Genomic DNA, 24,586 nt, shown 5'->3' with positions numbered 1-24,586 from the left:
CTTTCAGAGACGATGCAATGAGTGCAGCGCAAATAAAAGTGTGGCACAAACACTTCAAAGATGGTCGAGAATCTATTGAAAAGTTTGGCACTCTGCAACTTCTGGCTTTTCCCAAAATTAAAATCACGTTTGAAATGGAAAAGATTTCAGACTGTCTATGAGATTCAGATAAATATGACAAAATAGCTGATGGCGGTTCCAAAAAGGATTTTGCAGAGTGCTATGAATGGTGGAAGAGATGCTGGGAGAACTGTGTGAGGTCCAAAGGTGCCTACTTTGAAGAGGACTGAGGCGTCATTGTCCTATGTAAAATGTTTCTTGTATCTTTCTTCAATAAATGTCTCTATTTTTCACATTTCATGGATGCATACTTTACGGACAGACCTCGTATAGCACAACGTAGTTATGGCTTGACTGTGTATAGACAATAACAACAACAATAATAATAATAATACGTAGTTCTTATATTGTACTTGTATTCAGAGTGTTTTACAAACATAGTACTTAATCACAGGCGGGTTTACAGACACAATTATACATAATTAGACATACTGCTACAAAATGAACAGAAATAATATGCTGTCCATTCTGTTACGTGTATGTTGTTTCTAGATGCCCAGTTTAGGTTTTTGATGTTCCAAAATCAACCAGAAGCGATCAGCCCCAAGTTGTATTTTCCGTTTACTCCTTTCACAACATAATTTGACCCCTTAGGTTTTCTTTAAAAAAATACTTTATTACTCATATGTGGTTTCTCTTACAATGCGGTACTACAGGAGCTGTAGTTACTTGATAGCTTGATAGCAAAGGCTGTGATTCATAATCTTACGTTGCGTATTCAACAATGAATTCACATTAAAATGCAGTCATGTTCCACATTTGTTCTTGCCACACTCTGGTTCTCAACTACCCTGGCAATTTCACATTATACAGGCTACAGCGACATTGTTTATACCGTTCAATAGCTGCCTCAGAAAATAAAAACCTATTTAAATCAATGCGTAGTATGGCAAGGAACAAAATAAAAGAAGAAAATAATTGGAATACAGAAACAACATCACCTGCATTTAAATATAAAGAATATGCAGAGCTTTTAAGAAAAAAAATTAGATTATATTAAAAAAAAAAATCTGAATGTAAAAGAAGTCAATAAATACACGATGGAGGTAATCTCCCGTTGCCAGCATGTAAATCAGCTCATGCTGAGAAACAAGATTAAAATGAAAAACAATTATGAAATGTTTCCTTGTGTAATTTGAATAATAAAGCTGTAGAATAATTTTGTATTTGCTATTTGAATAATTTTTGTAATGTTTGAAAATCTTATAATGTATTTCAAGAGAGCTACTAATGCTTGAGTGCTAGAACTACAAAACTATTCATTAACCATTGTACTTTACTGAAAATAACTTCACGCAGTTCTTGCGGCATTAGAGTTAGACAGCCACAAGTTGTTTTATAATATAGGACTCCATGCTATTCTAAGACATAAAATCTCTGCTAAAAGTTTTTAAATTTCAATGTGATAATTTCTCTGACTTTTCCTAGATATTTCATTTTTATTTTAAATGCAGACTTTATTATAAAAAAAAAGCCATAATGATCAATGTTCAAATATATGTCGGTTGTCACCAACGCACACTACTCCAAGAGTGCGCGTGACGTAGTTGTGGCGGTGAAAGGGTTAAAGTTCACTATTTGTCTGCACTAGACCGGAAATAATGACAAAATCCCCCTTACTTACTTAATACACCACCCACACTTAAACATAACAATATAACTATTACTATTTTAACGCTGCCACCACCAAGACACCAAGACAATTTATAAATGGGGTGCCTTGGTCCCCCATGTAAATCAATAATAAAACCCACCAAATATTACTTATCACAATATTTAAGGAATTGCAAAAATACTATTATTCTCTTCAGGTAACGTGAGACTTAACCAGACAAAGGCAGAACTTAATAAATGAATGTTTATTATGAGCAGAAAATAGTCACAGTGCATATAAAAATATATGATAAACAAATTATTTTCACCAACAACAGATAAAAACAAAAAGGATAAAATACAGAAGTCCTAATTACTCACTTAGGTTTTCAAAGTAAAACTTCTGCCCAGGGTTCTCTGGCAAGGAAGGATGATGGTTACTCACTCAAAATTAGATCTTGGCCCCAAGCAAGTACACCAAGACCTTTCAATATGACTTGTTATATACACTTTAGATTCATCTCAAGTTACCAGCCTTCCCAGAGGCGGAGATAAGGCGTACCTATAGACACAATAAGTAGCCAATCCCTTTGGGTTCCAGAAAACAACAAGCCAAATATAAACTTTTGGTTTTATCTCCTCTACTGTACTTGCTACAGAAATAATAATTGCCTCTTTGAATTTGTTACCATTTTCTTATTCCAGGGATAAATCACATAACTTATGTGTGACCTAATATAGCAGACATCACGACCCCTACCACCCGGTTTAAGTTGTATAAGCGGTGTTTAGACTTGATTAAAAGGCTGTGCTTGTCCCATTCTAAATATAATAAAAAAATGAGGCATTATTATTAATCTGATGGTAAGTTTTTAATGTTTCTCTTGGATATGATACTAGAACATACTGGTCTTCATGAAACTAATACCATTACCATATCAAAGGATTGAACTATCCATTGATAGTTTCAAGCCATATGGTCAAAGTCAGTTAGTTTACATTGAAACTAGACATACATGCAGCTCAAGTGTAAAATGTCTCACCTTGCAGGCCTTTGATAGATCAAAAAGGGCATTCCCTTTCACACCTTGCAGAAGCCCCTTTTGATCAAAAGAGCAATTCCTCTCTGCCATTTGTCACACTACACAAGTTATATTAAGGACAATATTCCATATTGCAATTATAAATTATGCACCCTTGCTGTGACATGGGTAATTAATTTTGTTGGTGGAGGTAACCTCGGACAAAGAAATGGGAGTCAACTTGACCCCTGTCATGTTCTGTTCCTGTTGCAAATCTTTACTGGCCATGGCTTCTGGTACCCAGTACTCTTTTTACAATTTTGTTTAGTTTTTTCTGTTTTTCTATTCTATGTCTGGTTTTCTTTATACTGGGTTTTCTGGGTTCATTCCTTTATTCCGTTCTTGGAATTCCCAGTCTCCTGGATTCCTTTTAATATTAGTTTTTTTGTTGCCACACCCGTTCCTTTGCCATTAATTCTTTTGTTTCAGTGTTCATGCAGGCAGTGGTCTAATTTACTCTGCTCCTTTCGTTGCAGGTAATTACTGCATGTGTTTTATTTATTTTTATTTTAGTCATGCATATGTAGGCAGTTAGGACCCACCGTAATTGGAGTACTTTGGCGCAGTGGTGGGTTGCATACATCTTGGCCATTTATGTATGTCTAAATCTCCAATGTTTATTACATATATAGTACTTAGTTATGTATCCTCTTGTTTTGCCTTGTATCTCTTGTCTTGTTTTATTTTGTCTTGTATTCCCAGTTCATGTACAGTTCTGTCCTATCCTGCCCTGTCCATGTCCTGTTCATGTTTCCCTTATGTATTGTGTACATGTTCTGGGTTCTGCTTTCTGTTCTGCTACAGTTCTGGGTTCTTCTAGTCTTGTCCTATCTTGTGTGGTGCCTCTTCTAGTCTTACCTTGTTTCTAGTACTGGATACATATCTGATGCAGAGCCTCCCTATCCAGATCCTGGGAGGTCTGCATATTATCATCTAGCACCTGGGATCCACAGAAGCTGCATCAGGGCCCTGGTATGTGGCCGCACAAACACTGGTGCTCAACACTGGGGGGCATGTGGTTATCCTGCACCAGGCCCTGACAGTCCATTTCCATGCTGTGACTCCAACCATCATCATCATCAGGCAAACAGGGGTGCCGGTCTCCGGACCACCACCCGTGACAACCCCCTGCTAACCCTGGAGATATGGTCTCTCCTGTTCCTCTTACCTGTTACATTTTTGAGTGGTTAATAAAGATAAAAGGACATGAAGAGAATTTAAACAAATGTAAAGCCTCCCCATTCCTTCACCCATTCTTCCCCATTCCTGGGGCATCGCTCATACACATCTTCTGGGAATGCCCCACATTGGTCTCCTACTGTAAAAATGTACATGATGCAGTGATGGCGGTGGCAGATGAAGGTGTGCACTTCCACCTTGCAGACCTGGTCTTCAGTTACACCAAACTTTCACTATCTAAATACAAAAATACGCTGTCTGAACTCCTTCTGACTGCTGCTCGCTCCCTAATTACAACATTTTGGTGCAGATCTTATACCCCATCCTTTCAGGCCTGGCTTGAGAGGGTCAAGAAGATAAATAAACATGAAGAGAGCACCGCTGTGCTGAAGGGCCGTTTTGTCTGATATGAAGAAACTGGGAGGGCTTGTTCTACATATGCACCTGTGAGGGTGATGCTGTCCGTTCAGAGGGAGATGTGGGGCGCATAGCACATAATTCGAGAAGTGCCCCAAACGCATGAACTGTACCATATGTTCAACCCTTCTTGCAAGATCTCCATACTCCCTCCTTCCCACACCTTCCTCCTTCCTTATTGCCCTTGCACCTCCCCCTCTTTTTTCTTCCTTTTCCTTTCTTCTTTTCTGCTCATACTTTTCTTAATACCTCGGCCTAATCTGACTTGTTTCCAGTCCTTTGTAGAACACCGATGCACATTTGAATGAATTGATATATGTTTGCCAAGTGAGGGAGAATTTGTTTCAGTAAGATACTTTTATTTAATGAGGTTTCTACCCAATACACATGGAATAGGAAGGAGATTTCCGTGTGAAGTAATGATAGTGGGGAGGGTAGGGCGGGGGCAGATTCAACAATGTATAATACCTATCAACCCCTTTCTTTAAAGACTTTCAAGCCACCTACCTTGACTTTTATTCACAACTTGATTGTTTCCTGCTTCCCAATGTTCCATAGCTCAAAATATTGTCCTCCATTTTCTTGTGTTGTGTTTGCCCAATCCTTCCCCTTCCACCCTGTGCTAACTTCATGACCTCTTTATCAGTGGTGTAACACAAGTATATGTGGACCTTTCTGCTCTTTCACAGTTCCCAACAAAGCATCCCAAAAACTATGAGAGAGCAAACCTAAACATTATAAATATAATTTGTCAAATATAATGGTGTATGGTTAAGGTATGTTAACATTTAGAACATGCTCATATATTCAGGGCCAATAAAAAATGAAAGTCCAGCGCACTCACTATCTACTAAACAGCTACTTTGGTGCTGACCGATTTTGTACATTTTATTAAAAACATCTATTCTAGGCAGAAAATAATGGGGATTTAGTTACATTATATGATCATACATTGCATAAGCCTGCCACAACGCCAATGTTCCCCATCTTTGGCAGGTCCTACTCTGTCTGCTAAATGAGCTACTTACTTGGGGAAATACTTCCATCTAGGCCCTGGGGAGATAGCGCAGCTAAGCGGACAAGGGCACATGTAGGAGTGTGGGGATAGATGCATGGGATTGGTTGGGAAGAGTCTGTGGGTGTGATTATGTTCTGTGTAAGACAGTGTGGGGGAGGTCTTACCTCAGTGCCACTTGGGATTCGGGCCAGCAAACAGCTTCATGTCTCCTGCTCCTGTTTGCCTGGGCCTGCAGATTTACACAGCCTGATGGTTGAGGCTTCTGGCTTCCCTCAGGGCTGCTGCAGCGTGGATGGTGGCCGGCACCTGTGGGAGCAATTGGCAGGCATTACTGAAGGTATGGCTACCAGTGTGGGCCCCCCCCCGCGGCCTACCTCCCCCTGGAGCACCCACTGCGGTCTCCCCTGCTGCCTCCCGTGCGGTCCCTGCCCCTGGGGGCCGCACCAGCACTGGCAGGCGTTCCCACCCGCCTGCCAGGCTCTTCCCTGATCCCACTCCTCGGGCCCGGTTGAGGACTGAGAGCCCGGGCCCGTGGCAACGCCAGGACCGCGTGTCTGGGGGCTCCAGACACGCGGCCTACCTCCAGTGCCTGTGATTTGCGGCCTTCTGCGGCCGCGCGCGTGGCACGGCCTTCTGCACGAGGCCTGCTACTGCCGCGCGGCCAGCCGCCTCCATTCCCGCACGGCCTGGTACTCCCAGGCCGGGGATGCGGCCTAGTACCGCGGAAGTACTGCCTAGTACGGCGGAAGCAGCAGGCCGCGCGGCCTGTTACTACAAGGCCGGGGATGCGGCCTGCTACCGCCGCGCGGCCTCCTGGTGCGGCTGCCGCGCGGCCTACACGCTGGTCTCCCTCCACACCATCTGCCCCGGCCGCCTGTGCTGGATTGCGGTCCTGGGGCGGTGGGCGGCGGATACAGCCATCCGGGTGGCAGACGGCCGCCCGGCGACGGTCCAGGTCCCCCCGCGGCCCGCGGGGAGGTGTGGTGGTGAGTAGGCCCTTGCGGGCCGCGCGGGGTACATTGGTACCGCCGTTGGGAGTCCAGGGGGGGTCCCCTTGCCCGTCGGGAGCCTCCTCTGCCAGTGAGGAAGGCTCCCAGGGCTGTCTCACCTGTGTCCCCCTTTCCCCTGTTGGCTCTGTCCGTTCTGTTGGGGGCCCAGCTTGCCTTGGCTGGTCCCCCCTCCTCTTGCCCGGTGTCCTCTTCCCCTCTCTCTCTGGTGGTCCCCCCCCCTGCTCTGATTTCCTCCCTTTCCCCTCCTGTTTCCCCCTTCCTGCTCTATCCCCCCCCTGTCCCTCCCTGTCTGCCTCCCCTTTGTTCCCCCCCTCTTCCTATCCTGCCCCCCCCTCTTCCTAGCCTGCCCCCCCACCACCACCACCACCCCACCACCCCTGTGTAGGTCACTTACCTCGGCCATCTCCTCTGGGGCGTGGGCTCTCATCTTCTCTGCTGCTTCTTCTCAGGATACTGCTGCTGTTCATGGACCGTCCAGCAGGTGGCGCTTGGATCACAGCCGATGTCTTCTGTGGATGCTGGGACTGCTGATTCTTCGCCTTAGCCTTCTGTGAGCGCAGTGCCGGGCTTGGATCGCCAGGCTGCGACTGGTGAGTACACTTCCCCCCTCCTTTCCGCGCTTTGCGTACATACGTTGTTCCTTCCTTTCTTCAGTCTGGTCCTCTTGCACACACACACAAAAAAAAAAAAAAAAAAATACACTGTATATTGCAAAACGGCATAAATTAAAAAAAATAAATAAATAAATAAAATAATAAAAAAGAAAAGTGCATACTATGACATATACAAGAAGATTAAACGTTAACATTAAAAAAAAAAAAAAAAAAAAAAACAACTATAAAAAAAAAAGAAAAAGGAAATGCAAAACGACAATAAAAAAAAAAAAAAAAAAGAACAAAAACGGAAGAAAACCACTGACATAGAATACAAGTACTTAGGTGCATGGACGCCGCTTCCCCCTCCCCCTTAATTTTCAGTATGCATCATATGTTTCAGTGCGCTTTCCTGCAGCGTCCCGGGTTCGCATGAATCTGGGTGTTGCTGAGCTTATATGGCCCGCTTGGCTTGCGCGCAATGCTAGGGAGCAGATGGGGGGGAGGGGCTTTTATTGCAGGGATGTTCCCTCCTGCCACGGGGGGTCCCTTGACTAAGAGGGACATTAGGGGCTCCGGGAGGGTCGTGGGAAGCATGCTGTGGTCGGTTACGCCCCCTGGCACATATTCGAATGTACCCGGTGTTCTGGATAGCATGGTCGGGGAGACGGCTCCCCGGGGATGCGCTGCGTGGTTCTGCGGTCAGGACACCTTCGGGACGCGTATCGTCCCTGGGAGGAGCTGGGTTGGTGGAGGTACGTTTTGCACTTTAGTTGGCGGTGCAAACCTTCTTGGCCTGGGGCCGGATGGGCTTCGGCCGCTAGTTTTACTTAGGACTCGCCTGGTGCCTCAGAACGGTGCATTTTTCGTCCTCTCTGCGATCTGTCGGGTTGGGGACGTGGGTGCTCTCGGTGCTGGACCCTCAGTCCATGTGAGAGCTCCTTCGGGTGGTGTGGGTCCAGTTTCCCAAAGAACGCTCGATTAGCCTACTTTCCAATCATTACAGGTGCCCCTGGAGTTCGCTTTGCGGGTCCCCCTCTTTGGGATGTGGTACCCGTGGAGGAGCGGGGTTGATATCGCCTGATTCCTTATTTACTCGTCTGTCGCTTCCTTCCGGGGGCTGGGTTTGAGTTGGTGGCTCGGCGCAACGGTCTGCGTGGGTGGGGCTGCGTGGCCTTGGGGCCTTGCTGACGAAGGCGGCGGTGGAATCGGTCTTCCGGCTGCTGCCGGTACGCCCGTCGAGTTGTTGGTTCTGGGCTGTGTTTCTGCCGGTCAGGATTAGGTGGCTATGTGCCTCCACGTAAGTTGCTCCCGATGTCACCTATGTGTGGGGCTGTCAGTGTCGCATGTACGCACTCTGCTGTTGCAGTGTTTTTTTCTTGGGATAGTGTTTTGGAGTTTCTGAGTTCCGTGGCCAAGGCCTTATCCGTGGGTCGGGATGTGTGCTCTTGTCTCCTGGATAGTGGGATCAATTCCTGTAAGGGGAACGCCGGTGCCCCTGGCTGCGGTTTGGGGCATCAGGCAGGAGGCGTCGGTGGTTTGGAGGGGCGTTGTGGGTTTCGGCTGCGCTACCCGTGGGCTCTCCTGGGTACGCTGGGCGTTGCCCTTGGGACTGTATGGGGTTCCTGCTGGGCCTCCTCTAATGCTGGCCTGTGCAATCTGGCCCCCTGTGTCCTTTTCCGCTGGCTTCCAACTGTTTTGCCGCCGCACCAGGTTTTGGGGTTTTGGGCCATTTGGGCTCTCGGGGGTGTGCTGCCTCTTGCCCAATACGCTGGCTCTGGCGGACGCTGGTGTTCTTGGAGGTCCCCCCTTTCTGGTGGCATGGTAGGCATGTGGTACCCAGCTCACGAACAGGTGGGTGGGTTTTCCTTGGGGACCATCGTGGGGTGATGCTGGCTGTCTTTCACATGTGACAGTACCCTATACCCCGGTGGTGCTCTGGTACTCTGGTTCGGTGCTGTTTGTGTCTAGGGGCGGCTGGTCAGGGTTTTGTCTGGTTATTGCCGATAGGATGGCCGATGCTTTATAGAGCGTACTTCGGGTGGAGGTGTCACGGGTCGATTTTTCTTAAGGCAGGGGAGGGGTGGTCCCTTGGTCCAACGGTCTGCTGAAGCTGGTCTGTGGGCGATCTCTGGGGCGGCGTGGGGCCCGCTCCAGTAAGGTTGGAGTGTTCGGGACGGATGGGTACGTTTCCTTTTGGGTTCCGGGATTGGACTGCTCATCTACATGTTTGGTTCCGCTATTGCGGGCGTTGGGGGCGATTTCTGCGATTAGCGGGGCTCGGCTTCCCGTTCATGTTACGGTCGTCGGCAAGTGGGAGGGTGTTTTGGTGGAGTTGAGTAAGCGTTGGGACGGACTTCCTTCAGGTTTCGCAGCTCGATGGCTGTTGTCGTTGGGAAGCGTAAGTTGGTTTATGGTTGGCTGTTTCATCGATGGGATCTGTGCAATTCTTGGTTGTTGCGGGGTTGACTTTCTGCATCCTCCTGGGGTAGGGGGATGCACGGGGTAAGTGGTTGGGCTCCTACCGTGCTGTTATGGGTTTCCAGGATGGTCTGTAGTGTACCGTTCCGATCGGGGGCGGTGCAGGGTTCCGTCATTTGCCTGTTTTCGTTGGGAGTACTGTTCCGTCCCTGGGATTGTTCAGCCTCCTCCCCGGTTTGGATCTCGGTGATGGGGTTTTTCACCCCCGCGTCCATTTAGTTGGGGTGTTCCTCTTGGGGGCTCGACTTCCTGGATAAGGATGGTGGAGAATTCATTTATTTTGGTTGGGGGCGGCTACGGACACCGCCAGGCTGGGCGTGCCTGCGCCGATGGTTCAGAGGGCTCGAATGGTGGTGCTCAGGGTGGTGGGTTCCTTGGGTCGCCCTGTTGGTCTCTGCTTGGATTTTTGCCGCGTTTACGGTCCCCCCCCCCCGGACTGGGGAGGGCGGGGTTTTCATGGGTAATTTGGGAAAGGAGGCAGGGACGAGTGGATGGATCTTCCGTCTTCTGGGGCGGAGGTTCGGTGGTCTGGCTCCGGGTACGTGGAGGGGGTGTGGCTCCTCCTCATACGGGGTCAGCTGCCCAGCCTCATGGGGTACCAGGGGTTTTGTCATCCTGGGGTGGAATGACATGGGTCGGTGGTGTTTTAGGACTTGGGTGCTCGTCGGCCTGGACATGTTCGCATTATGTTTCTTCCGAGAGGTTCTCACGGGCTGGGCTGCGCCTATCGCCCTTTCCTGTTGGCAGTGCACTCCGCACTGTGAGTGCCCTGGGGGCGCTGCCGTCTGTCATCAGACTGGATGGGTTTCTGGGTTTGTCGTGGCCATAACTAAAAGACTATCCACATAACTGATGAAATGAATATATAAAACATAAACACTTCCAGTTCGCCTTTTGTGTTTGGCTAAATGTGGTTTAGTTATCTCGAGGGAAGGGTGCGCTTGCTGGAGGTCGGACTTGACCTCTGTTACTCTAGCGCTGCGTGAAGTGGTGGAACAGGCCATGGCTGGTTGTGGTGGGGTCCCCCGCTGATTTTAGGCGTAAAACAGCGGGGTTGTGGCGGGGGTATGTCCTTGCCAATTGAGTTTGAGGTTACGTTTAAGTAGATGGAATGAGATGAACAAGTTTTTTAAGGTCTCAAACCTCCCCTGCTCTAAAGGTTTAACTTTAGGTTGCCTGAGGTCTCGTGCCCATCGAGCGTGGATAAGGTCGGCTGATGGCAGGCATTGGAAGGATTTTTTATGACGAGGGGGGAGGTGAGAGGGAGTGGTGATTAGGAACCACTCCATGTTTTTATTGGCAAGGACGGTTGGGTCACTGTATAACACTATGGGTGGAGTTATATATGTATATATGTTAATTTATGCTTATTTATGTCTAATGTTTTGGTTACAGAAAAGAAGAGATTTAATAAATAAAGTTATGGATGTGTTATGCAGTAATTTAGTTGTGATAATAAATGCTGTGGCCTGTTTCATCCATACTAAGTGGTCTGTCGTTATTGGGGGGTTTAATGGGGTTAGATTTTGTTCTAGGCTGCATCGCGATTCCCCACTACGTACATACAAGGCCCTGGGGAGATAGCGCAGCTAAGCGGACAAGGGCACATGTAGGAGTGTGGGGATAGATGCATGGGATTGGTTGGGAAGAGTCTGTGGGTGTGATTATGTTCTGTGTAAGACAGTGTGGGGGAGGTCTTACCTCAGTGCCACTTGGGATTCGGGCCAGCAAACAGCTTCCCTCCCGCCCACCCTATACTATATTTTGTCGCAGCTAGCCGGGGGTATGTCCTTGCCAATTGAGTTTGAGGTTACGTTTAAGTAGATGGAATGAGATGAACAAGTTTTTTAAGGTCTCAAACCTCCCCTGCTCTAAAGGTTTAACTTTAGGTTGCCTGAGGTCTCGTGCCCATCGAGCGTGGATAAGGTCGGCTGATGGCAGGCATTGGAAGGATTTTTTATGACGAGGGGGGAGGTGAGAGGGAGTGGTGATTAGGAACCACTCCATGTTTTTATTGGCAAGGACGGTTGGGTCACTGTATAACACTATGGGTGGAGTTATATATGTATATATGTTCATTTATGCTTATTTATGTCTAATGTTTTGGTTACAGAAAAGAAGAGATTTAATAAATAAAGTTATGGATGTGTTATGCAGTAATTTAGTTGTGATAATAAATGCTGTGGCCTGTTTCATCCATACTAAGTGGTCTGTCGTTATTGGGGGGTTTAATGGGGTTAGATTTTGTTCTAGGCTGCATCGCGATTCCCCACTACGTACATACATGAGTTCTCTGCAGTACAAGGTTAAATAGGGCCCTGGGATGAGGCACCTGTGACAGGGAGGGGTGCAGAACCAAGGAGCTGGCTAGACTCCTGTATATACATATATATATATATGAAAAAACAAGGGGTTGGTTGCACTCACCGGAACATGCTTAAATGGGGTGCTGCTGGGGGCCAATACATACAGTAAAAAAATGTGTTTTTAATAAAACTTACAAAATCGGTCAGCACCAAAGTAGCTGTTTAGTAGATAAGGGAGTGCGCTGGATTTTCATTTTTTACTGTATGTATTGGCCCCCAGCAGCACCCCATTTAACCCCTTAAGCATGTTCCGGTGAGCGAAACCAACCCCTTGTTTTTTCATATACATATATTCAGGCCCTTGACATTGAAAATAAATGGAAGACTTCTAAGATTTTTTATTTTTAAAAAAGTAATTTTTTTCAGTCTTTTCTTCAGGAGTAATTAAATATAGTTACTGGCATCATAAAATTGATATTTCAGACACCTGGTATCAGTTATTTTTTTTTTCTCATTTCAAAGTGGGGCTCCAAACAGATGAAATGTTGCTCAGTCAAACCCATTTTTCTGCAGGGATTAAATGCCCAAGGATTATATTAATAATGGATATGTATCTAGAATAATATCCACTCTAGGAGAAACCTGTAAGTATCTGTCAGTCAGTCTCTTAAACTCTGAAAACAGATGATTTGAATTCATGTTAGCAGCATGAGGAAGCCTTGGCGATGGAAAGGAGACGGGTGTACTAAAGATGATAGGATTACTACTGTTGTTTGCCCTTTTTCTACAACTTGTCCAAAGCAGTAAATCAAGACAAGCTTGATGAAAACAGGCAGAGTCTTGGAATTCTAGCTGCTTCGATCCTGCTGGTATTTTCCTATTATAAATCTGCTGTCAAAATTGAGAGCCTTACTTGTGGCTTAATTTTACACAGGCACAAACACCTTAGTTCAACATGTTTGGCAGAGAATGTGTTCATACAGACATGGTCTCATTTAATTCAATTCCATTGCACAAGGAAATCCACACTTGCTCTTTTGTTTCCTATGGAGTCTATGATGGAATAGTCTGGAGAATCTCTAAATAAAATGTGAATTATGATATGTGGCTTCTGAAATTGTTTATTTTTTTATTTTTTTATAAATGCTATAATAACTGGTAAAGTTGAACAAGGGGTGGATAACTTTGAAATTGTCATTGTGGTTACAAGCATTTTGGAGGGCAAAATAAAAACATTTTTACACAATATGTTTTTCTCGTTAACTGTAAGCTTATTCTAGGTGGTGTATGTTCAGTGTATATGACTGATGTTGCAGGGATAATCAAAGCACAAAAGGGGATACTCCAAGCACCATGACCACTTCTGTGATTTGAAGTGGTCATTGTACACTGCACATAGTGTTTAACTCCTCTCCTGGGAGAGGTGTCACTCCACCGCCAACAGCGTCATTGGGGTGTCAGTAGCCAGCGTGGAACAAGAGTTCTGGGCTGGCTAATATCAATTCTGTGCATGTTGGACATTTGACATCATCACACATAACATATTGTCGACAGGCATCTAATCGTGGGGTTCACCCCCCATTGCGGGCCCCTTGCATCCTTTCAGCCTGCTCTCCCCCTACATCTCTCGCCCCGACAGCTAAGGAGATCGACGTCAGTGGGGAAGGATCTGACTAAAGGAGGAGCATGGCTTCTGTGCTGGAAAAGGGAATGTTGTAGCATTTTTTGTTTTACTCTAACCAAAACTTGCAATTTCTTAAAATGCTTGTTTGTTTTGGTTGTAGTAAACATTTACATATTTTTATTTAGGAGGCAAAACAACCGGCCATACACTACGTATTGTTGTAAGGATAAAAATTACACACACATATGATGTGAATGTGTGCACATGTGTAGCGCATGTATGCAGGTCCTCGGTGTGCGGGCCCTGGTGCAGCAATAGTTCCGGGCAGCAAACACACTATACATATATTTCTGTGTGTGTGTTTATGCATAGTGTGAGTGCTGCCTGGAACTATTGCTGCACCAGGGCCTGCACACCGAGGGGTCACTTTGTGTGGCCTATGCACTTTGGGCCACCTGGTGGACATGTCATCAGGGTCCTGGTCATGTGCTGCGGCACTCTCACAGGGCGAATGCACTCCTTCATAGCTGCAGGGACTGGTGGAAGGAAGTGAGAGCCTGTCACTTTCTCCCAGCTGTAGACACCAAGCCACGTAGTAGGAGAATTGAAGGCAGAGTCTGTAAGGAGGGGTGCGCAAACAGCAGAACCAGATTCTATTTCCCCACAGCCTTGGCCAGCAGAAGCCATCCCTTGTACTCAAAAGGTAGGAAAGAGAAGGCTGGCTAAAATTGCTAACATTTTGTAAATGTCGACCAGCATGTGTGTCTGTGTATCTGTCTGTGTGTCAGTGTTTTTATCTGTTTGTGTATCTGCATGTGTGCATCTGTGTGTTTGTATATTTATTTGTGTGTCAGTATATCTGTGTATCTGTATGTGTGTCTCTATGTATCTGCATGTGTGTCAGTATATGTATCTGCATGTGTATCAGTGTTTGTATATCTGTGTCTGTGTATCTGTATGTTTTTCTATTTGTATGTGTGTCAGTGTATGTATCTGTGTGTCTGTGTATCTGCATGTGTATCAATATGTGTGTCTGTATGTGTCAGTAATAGTATCTGTGTATCTGCAAGTGTGTCAGTGTTTGTATCTGCGTGTCTGTGTATCTGCGTGTCTGAATGTGTGTCAGTGTCTGTATCTCTGTGTCTGTGTATCTGTATGTGTGTCAGTGTGTGTCTGAATGTGTGTCAGTGTTTGTATCTCTGTGTCTGTGTATTTGTGTATCTGTATGTGTGTCAGTGTGTGTCTGTATGTGTGTCAGTATTTGTATCTCTCTGTCTGTGTGTTTGTGTATCAGTATGTGTGTCTGTATGTGTCAGTAATAGTATCTGTGTATCTGCAAGTGTGTCAGTGTTTGTATCTGCGTGTCTGTGTATCTGCGTGTCTGAATGTGTGTCAGTGTCTGTATCTCTGTGTCTGTGTTTGTGTATCTGTATGTGTGTCAGTGTGTGTATGTATGTGTGTCAGTGTTTGTATCTCTGTGTCTGTGTGTTTATGTATCTGTATGTGTGTCAGTATGTCAGTGGGTGCAGAAAGTTCCATTTGGCCAGTGCTGGGAAATGTAGCAGAGAAATGCTGCGGTTGCCCGTACCAATTCTCTAATATAGTGCAGGTGAGAGAGACCAATTATGGCCTCTGTATTCGAGACCTGACCCTGTAGGATCTTTGATCACCCCACCAGCCGTGCTGCCCATCTCCTGTCTACCGCACCAAGACCATGGTGTTGGTAGCCTTGTGAGTAATCCTGCCCTGGCTCATGGCATGCTCGCACTCCCTGGTGTCTGCGTACCACATGTTGAGAAACTAGGCCCTACTCCAACTCTCAAACTACCCCATTACAGCCAATAACCATATAATAGCTGTGTACATAACCATATATATATAATTTCCTAAGTCACAATTTCTTACAACTGTTTCCATAAAAAAGTTATTTGTACTTCATTTTGTAGCACTCACAACCATCAAGCTTTTCTAGAATTGCCTACGTCACCATTCCCGTCAATCTATATCTATCTATTCCACTCGCATTCTTCTTCCCTATAATTACCCTCTGACCTTCTTATGACTCTCAGCATTTCTGTTTTATAATGGATCTTTCCCGTAAAACATTTTTCAGTTAACCAATGCTTTTCATATTTTGTGCAGTTGTTCACTAAACTGGGAAATGGGGAGAGGTTTACCTGCAAATCCCAGACATGTTGACACAATTATTACTAAACCGTATCTTCCCAATCTATATACACGTTCATTTTATTGTATGAAATCAAAGGCAAATAGCAACATGCCAATAATAAGCTGTCTGATTTCTATATGTTGTGGCAAATTGGTTTAACATTCCCTGGAAAATGCAGAAATTATTGAACGTAAATAATGTGAAAAATGCATTTTGAGTAAAAAAATAATTCTTTCACCTTTGCTATCCTCTGTTAAAAAGGTAAACCCATGCAGTGTTTCCCTAAATTAAAACTCTCATATTTCACACTCTAACAGCGATGTAGTATTTGATGGAATACATATGAATCACAGCCAGGACCCCATCGGAGGGACATACCATCATATATAAAAAATAAATTGATATTGCTTTTAAATACATCATGGAATACAACACTCTTCTTCCCAGCTTGCCGCCTGGTGCTGATGAGTCTCGATGTTTAAACGAATTAAGCTGACCTCTTTTCAAGGACTTGAAAAATCTTACAAATACATTAGTCAAATGACAAAATAGTAATAATAATAATAATAATAATAATTAGAGATGATTTCAGTGATCTCTCTTTCTCTTTTTTATCTGTACAGTTAATACATATATTTCTCTTTTTTGTTTATTTTATTATTAATTTTTTTCTTTTTATCTTTTTTTCATGTCCAGTATTTTACATCTGAGTTGCTGAGAAATTGCAATCATGGGGTTTGGGTCATGAGAAGGCCTACGTTGCTTTGTGGAGCACAATCACTCATCTTCAAGCTCTTTGATGTTTGCTCCCTTTTAACCTCCGTGAAATTATGCGTGCAGCCGGAAGATACGAGTTCTATTGCGCTTTTTGTAAAGCAAAAGTGATCGTACTATGAAATTCATGAGACAATAAACGGATGTGCAGTCTGTGAATCGAAGTGTAAAGATATATCGGTTTAAATTTATTACATTTAAAAATATTTCCTATATCATTAAATTGTCTATCCGATACGCCTTTAAGTCCCCTGAATAAGTCAATATATATTCTGAATAGCAAGGAATGTTTGAAGCTGTAGGTGAGTCAAATCAGAATCGACCGTTCATCTAATAAAATGAAAAGAAAATATCTTAAAGGGACACTATAGTCACCAAAACAACTACAGCTTAATGTAGTTGTGCTGGTGAGTATAATAGTTCCCTTCAGGCTTTTTTCATGCAAACACTGCCTTTTCAGAAAAAAGGCAGTGTTTACATTGCCTCTAGGGACACCTCCAAGTGGCCCCTCCTTAGATGGCCCAGGAGGTGCTTCCTGGGTCAGTGCTGCCGAAAAAGCACTCCTGACATTCAGCGTCCCCCCGCTCTGCATGGAGACGCTGAATTTTCCTCATAGAGATGCATTTCCCTATGAGAAAGCATTGGATTGGCTAAAAATCTGCCATTTTGATGATGTCACAAAGGGGGCGGACCCGCGCGGCGTTGGAAATAAGGTGAGTTGTAAACTTTTATAGGGGCTGCTAAGGGGGGGCAAGCCAACTAAATGGTGGGTTCAGCACTATAGGGTCAGGAATACATGTTTGTGTTCCTGACCCTATTGTGTTCCTTTAATCTTAGTGACCTGACTTTATCTTTATCAACAAGAAGATAATTGTAATTATAACTTAATTGGCTATCTAAAAATATATTGTAATCGTTTAAGAGTTGACGGTCTATACTTTCAAGAAGAGTTAGGAGCAAAATGTCTATTTACTAAATATAGACAGTCCCAGACCAACGGTGGTGCTCAAACATCACTTTCTAATCATGTTGGAACTCTTGTACCACATCCGTACCAAAGTACCAGATTGTGCTGTTTGTAATAATTGATTTAAAGTGAATAAAAAGTTTGGAGCCATTTGCCAGGCACCTGGCCAGTTTATTATTCCTTTTACCCACCCCTCCTCTCACCTACAGGGAGGAAGGGGCATTTACTATCACCTAATTAATCTCAGATTCCGAGGGACTCCCAACATTTTTTTATAAATCCTGCAATCGTTATTCTGCAGTTCAGTCTGTTATTGCTAACAATCTGTCTTTCATTGATATAGTGATAGTCAGCCTGCCCTACGAATGCTAGTATTTAAGATTTTGGGGTAAATGTGCAGTGCCACCAGAACAAAGTCCATGTGATACGCTAATAAATCTAACCCAATATTTATTTTGAAAATAGGAACAAATATTTTAAAATATGTTGAAAAAATTGTAATTTGTAAAGTTTTGTGTGTTTTTTTCCCCTATTTTTCACAAATAATTTAGGTATTGCTAACTAATATAATGTTAATAGTAAGTGTGTTCGAGATGAGTGACTGAAAAATAGCTGCCTTTTAGAATTGTACGTGTCTTTACACAATTTGCAAAACTAACTTAAGCACACCTTCTTGGTTCCTTTAACCCCTTAAGGACACATGACATGTGTGACATGTCATGATTCCCTTTTATTCCAGAAGTTTGGTCCTTAAGGGGTTAACAAGATTAAGACACATTTGTTCTAAAGATCAAAGTTGTTGTTTTGAAAGAGGTTTTCAGACCAGAATCACTTTTAAAAGGCTACATATTTACGTAACATGTAACTAAAACCCACTAATTTTCTAATAAAACCAAAACATTGCTTGGCTACAGAGCTGATATGGTGAGTACCCAAAAACTCAGCAGCTTTCATATATGTAGGGTGACAAGATGAAGAAGTGGTTGTTACTAAAGGGAAACAAGACAGATTCTGTGACTAACCTTCAGATTTTATCTTTAAGCAAATATATTTTTTTTCGAACAATTCCGGGAGTAAAGTAGTCTCAACATGTGTTTTTCTTTATTAACTGACTTAAAGGGACAATGTAGGCACCATAACTGAATAAGGACCACTGGGGGTGGGGGGAGGATAAGGACCACTGGGGGGGAGGGGATGGGGGGATAAGGACCACGATAGGAGGGGATGGGGGGGATAAGGACCACTGGGGGGAGGGGAGGGGATGGGAGGGAATAAGGACCACTGGGGGGGGGGGGGGAAAGGACCACTGGGGGTGGGGGAGGATAAGGACCACAGAGGAAGGGGGGAGTAAGGACCACTGGGGGAGGAGGGGGGGGGGGAATAAGGACCACTGGGGGGGAAATAAGGATCACTGGGGGGATAAGGATCACTGGGGGGGGGATAAGGACCACTGGGGGAGGGGGGTTAAGGACCACTGGGGGAGGGGGGATGAGGACCACTGGGGGGGGGATGGGGGAATAAGGACCACTGGGGGAGGGGAGGGGATGAGGGGGATAAGGACCACTGGGGGAGGGGAGGGGATGGGGGGGGGATAAGGACCACTGGGGGAGGAGAGGGGATGGGGGGAATAAGGACCACTGGGGGAGAGGGGGGGAAAGGACCACTGGGGGAGGGCGGGGGAAAGGACCACTGGGGGTGCGGGGAGGATAAGGACCACAGAGGGAAGGGGGAGTAAGGACCACTGGGGGAGGAGGGGGGGATAAGGATCACTGGGGGGGGGTATGGACCACTGGGGGGGGATAAGGACCACTGGGGGAGGGGGATAAGGACCACTGGGGGAGGGGGAAGTAAGGACCACAGAGGGAGGAGTAAGGACCACTGGGGGAGGGGTGGGTAAGGACCACTGGAGGAGGAGGGGGGGAAGTCCACTAAGGGATTTGGCGAGGGAGCCACACAAACAAACACTCATTCTCTTACACACTGAAACAAAATGCATCTCTTACACACTCAATGCACCCCTTACAGACAACCACTGCATTCAATTACATACACAGAAACACACCTTGCATCCCTTACACACACACACACACACACACACAGAAACATACAATGCATCCACTATACACACACTACATCCCTTACACAAATTGGTATCGCTATACACTACATTCTATAAGAACACACATACATTACATCCTCTACAATAACACATCCCCTACACACATACACTCCACTCCCTGTGAGAGAACTCAGGGGTGGGCCATGTAGGTGGATTTATGGGTGGGCATTGTAGGCATACTCACGGTCAAGCACTGGGGGCCCAGACCTTGAGCTGTGTAAGGGGCCCCAAAAAATAGAGCTGCTTCATGTTCGTTAATTGTTGTGAGCACTGTTACAAACAGTCTCCAGAGAGCCTCTTCTACACCAGACCTGTGGAGCAAGACCGAGCTCATCATCAGCCTCTTGTCCTCATCTGTTGGTAAGTAGGCAATCCAATATATTATTAGTGGCACTAATCTCACATTAAATGGATACTATAGTCACCAGAAGCACTACAGCTTAATGTAGTGGTTCTGGTGTATGTAGCCCGTGCCTGTAGGCTTTTTAATGTAAACACACTTTTCAGATAAAAGACACTTTGTGAAGACTGGCGTTGGCCCATATGGCAGAGCATATGGGCGGGGCATTGTGATGTCACATGGTGGACAGGACATATGGGGGGCGGCAAATTGTTTTTTGCCTAGGGCGGCAAAAATCCTTGCACCAGCCCTGCCCTCAGCACATTCTGTTTTTGTACATCCTAGTTGTCGAGTTGCAGCTTCTTGTTTGTTTGTCCACCCATTGTACAGCGCTACAGTATTTGTTGGCACTTTATAAATAATAACAATAATGAAAGTCAATGTATTATGACTGTTTCTCTAGGCTGTGGGAGTCACCGTGTGCTTATTTACTATTTATCTCTGTATATTTGTTCAGCCAACTCTACCTTTAATCAGTTTGGTAAATATAATTCTTATTCAATTTGGTGTTTGAATGAAAAAAGTTTGTTCAGTGTAGTTTTTTTTACATTGAAATACACACTGTACCTAAAATGAATAAAACAGATTCAGCAATGTAATTGCTGGAGTTAATTATATTTCCTCTATATTGATTGTGAAGAAGGCAAACGCATAAAAGAAAGATGGTCAATAATCTGTACAACATATTTAACAGCTCTTCTTGGTTTTTCTTTGAAAACGTTTTTCCAAGCATTATTGCCTGTGTTGAACTGGAAGATTGCACTTCTATGAAAGCCTCTGATTATTGCAAAACAAACAAACAAAACAAAAAAAAAAAGAATACCCCATTTCTTTGAATGTAAATATTGACGTACATTGGTGAGCTGTTTCCTGGCTGCATTTTCTTTATTGTATTGTTCATGTGCTGCTTTTAATTATATTTTATAAATATACTTTATATAACCCTTTGTTATGCAGAGGAAGAAGAAGATGAGGAAACGGTGGACATGAAAATAGACCACGATTCTGAGTTTGAAAAAAACAATGACAAGCAAGACTCAAAAGAAGGTAAATATAAGGTGAATTCCTTGGGGTTTAAGCCTTTGTAGTGAGTGGGTAATTGTCAAGGCTAAAGGATTATATAATCAATTATGGTATGTCACTGTTATTTTTTACTACATTTACTTACCATAATATACGTTACTTTGTGTGCTGATTGTAACACCACAAAAAAAGAAGCATACTGGCGGCCACATAATGTACATAGATTGCCCCCATAGTGCCTAAATTCAGGGAGAGTTGCTTGGCTCTAACTAGGTTTTTTGTACAGTACGGGAGCTATGCAGTGTGCCCAGATTTCTTCTTTTTCTATTTTCTGCCTATAATATTGTAGCCCTGTAGTTTGAGCTGCACAGAGCAAATAGCATCATTAAAAAATATACCGTTTGTGAAAAGGTTTCAGTACTTTGATAAAATCACCCTTTCAGTTAACTCATAACTTCCTAGTGTTCCTTGTAACAGCTACATACACGTAATTGTAAATAAATAATTACATATATCTGTGCAAATGACCGATTTTTAAAAATAAAAACATTAACTAATTCCGATCACCACATAGCGTTTACTACCTTGAAAAAAAATAAATAAAAAAAGTGCACTTAAAAATAAATTATCATTGCAACTACAAGACACATTTCCAGTTAACCCTTTTAGTGCTGTAGCACAGAGTAGCATAATGCACTGGGCCTAGATTATGGAACCAAGAGACCAGGTATTGTCTGTGGTAAAAGATGGGGTAGGCACCACTCGTCAGGCCCACCTAGTAGTATTGATTGTTAAAGGACCACTCTAGTGCCAGGAAAGCATACTCGTTTTCCTGGCACTAGAGTGCCCTGAGGGTACCCCACCCTCAGGGACCCCCTCCCGCCCGGCTCTGGAAAGGGGAAAGGGGTAAAAACTTACCTTTTTCCAGCGCCGGGCGGGGAGCTTTCCTCCTCCTCTCCGCCTCCGTTCCTCCCTGTCGGCTGAATGCGCACGCGCGGCAAGAGCTGCGCGCGCATTCAGCCGGTCACATAGGAAAGCATTCATAATGCTTTCCTATGGACGCTTGCGTGCTCTCACTGTGATTTTCACAGTGAGAATCACGCAAGCGCCTCTAGCGGCCGTCAGTGAGACAGCCACTAGAGGAAAAAGGGGAAGGCTTAACTAATTTATAAACATAGCAGTTTCTCTGTTAACCCTAGCTGGACCTGGCACCCAGACCACTTCATTAAGCTGAAGTGGTCTGGGTGCCTAGAGTGGTCCTTTAATAATAATTGCTAGGGATACCTCCACTGGCCACTCCTCACATGGCTACTAGAGGTGCTTACTGTGGCAGTGCTGCACAGTAGGCAGTACTGCCATTCAGAGTCTCCTCCCTCTGCATGGAGACACTGAACATTCCTCATAGAGATGCATTGATTCAATGTATCTCTATGAGGAGAAGCTGATTGGTCAGGGCTGTGTTTGGCTTGTGCTTGCTTTGCCCCTGATCTGCCTCCATGACAAGCTCTACAAATCCAATGTTTTCCTATGTGTATCTACTGTGAGGCTGACAATGCATTTGCCTTGGGCGGCACTTTCAGGTGGAGGCAAAAAAAGCCTCCCCCAAACGCCCTGGCAGATGCCTTGCCAGCCTCTTATCCTGGGGGCTCAGGAGCTGGTCGGCTGGGCACCTTTGGGCCCCCCCCAAGACTGGCATCTATCTTATGTTGGAGACGGGCGGCGAGGGATCACTCTCTCCTGAGTTCCCTCGCCGCCCGCCTCCACTCTGCGCCCGCCTGCCTGACCACCCGCCGAGCTACAGCTAGCCCCACTGGGCAACAGGGAAGAATCCACTCCAGCACTCCCAAAGGTACGGAGGCTAGGTGGATTAAACTTGATTTTTTTTTTTTTAAATAGAATTTAAATAGAATTTACTAAAACCACCATATATGAAAAAATAGTTATGTTTGTAAATCAGTAAAAAAAAAAAATAAGACTTGCCGACTGTTTTATAAACAGGACTCAGCCTATTAAGTATATAGATTTTTGAGTGTAAATGCAGAGCTTATATGATGCTAGGAAAAATGGCTGCTATTTGTAGCTAAAATGATTCCAGAAAACATTAAATTAAATGTACAGTGAGGTTTATGAGAACCCAGGATGTAGCAAGAGAGAGATTGAGGGCAATAGAGGCAATCAGAGGCAGTAGGGGTCCCACATCATGAACTGCAATATTTGCAACATATATACAGTAGTTTTAAATCTAACATTCATAAAAACAGCAAGGTGAAACTAATAACAGGAATGTATAATAATAAGTGAAAAATTAAAGCTAAGGTACATCTGCCTTCTAGATTTGGACTGTAAACGTATACAATTCTTAGTGAAGCAAAGACAGTTTAATTTTTATTCCAATTACAGTTCACAGCATCCCCAATATTCAATTTAGGGGAGAATCTACATTTTGCATTTTGTGCACTGTAGCGCACATAATTTTTAGCCCTTGAAGGCAGATTTAAATGTTTTCAATTCCACGTAATTCCATGTATATGCGTAAACATAAAAAATAACTACAAAAAAAATATATGAATTTTAATTCTCGTTTTCTATTTTCACTGAGCCTATCTGCAAGTGTGATGAGCAATGTATTGAACTACTTTGCCCGCCAGTCCTCTAGTAATAAATGAGATAAGTGAAATCTCATAAAAAAAAAAAAGTTTAAACACTTTAGTGTGGTATGCAGTTTTTAACTTGGCATCCATAATTATCAGGTAGAATGACATGTTATATAAAGCATGTTAAATAAAATGCATTTATGTCAGTTTTTATGTTCTTGTCTCAAAGCACCGCCAAGAGAACTGACTGAAGAAGAAAAGCAACAGGCTATCCATTCAGAGGAATTCCTTATATTTTTTGACCGCACCATTCGTGTGATTGAACGAGCTTTGGCTGAAGACTCAAATATATTCTTTGACTACAGTGGAGGAGACTTAGAAGATAAAGAAGGGTCAGTCTAATCTGTTATATATATATATATATATTGTTTCTATATATATTGTCTAATCTGTCATGTATATATTGATTATATATATATATATTGTCTAATCTGTTATATATATTTTATTTATATATATATATTGTCTAATCTGTTATATAGTTACATAGTTAGATAGCTGAAAAGAGACTTGCGTCCATCAAGTTCAGCCTTCCTCACACCTGTTTTTTGCTGTTGATCCAAAAGGAAAAAAAACAAACAAAAAAAAAAAACCCCAGTTTGAAGCACAATTTTGCATATATATTGTTATATATTGTTTTATATATATATATATATATATATATATATTGTTTTGTATTTAAAATAAATTTCTGTTCTTTTGCTAAATTAATTTAACTGCCATCGCTCCTAGAAAACTACTAACTTAGTTACCTAGCATGTTACAAACAAATAAATGTTTTTATTTTTTTATTTTCTTAAATCCTTCCAAATTGTTAAGAGAGTCAAGCTAGCCAGCAGCTGTGAAAATGATATTGTTGATGCTCTTGACCTATACAGGGTTAATCAATAAATGTAATATTAGTAGATGCTATATAAAAAAAGTTAATTTCAGAAAGAAAAAAAAATCTAACACTCCACTATGTTTCCAGCGTTGATATTTTTGTCTAAAGCATGCAAATGACAAAGGAGAAAGGGAGCATGGGACATGAGAAACAAGGGGGTTTGGAGAGAATAA

The 24,586-nt window shown here is 43.9% G+C and overlaps 1 protein-coding gene across 4 annotated transcripts in view; it reads left to right on the top strand.

The window, feature by feature from the left end:
* DYNC1I1 (dynein cytoplasmic 1 intermediate chain 1) overlaps positions 1-24,586 on the top strand; it is a 409,243-nt gene that overhangs the window by 195,640 nt on the left and 189,017 nt on the right. For all 4 annotated transcript variants that reach the window (XM_063452433.1, XM_063452431.1, XM_063452432.1 and 1 more), the window contains 2 exons: positions 20,811-20,900; positions 23,700-23,862. In XM_063452433.1, coding sequence (XP_063308503.1) covers positions 20,811-20,900; positions 23,700-23,862 — 253 coding nt within the window. The remainder of the gene's footprint in view (positions 1-20,810; positions 20,901-23,699; positions 23,863-24,586) is intronic.

The sequence above is a fragment of the Pelobates fuscus genome, chromosome 4 (assembly GCF_036172605.1).
Source record: "Pelobates fuscus isolate aPelFus1 chromosome 4, aPelFus1.pri, whole genome shotgun sequence".
Classification (NCBI taxonomy): domain Eukaryota; kingdom Metazoa; phylum Chordata; class Amphibia; order Anura; family Pelobatidae; genus Pelobates; species Pelobates fuscus.
This window is presented reverse-complemented; position numbering and strand designations above follow the sequence as displayed.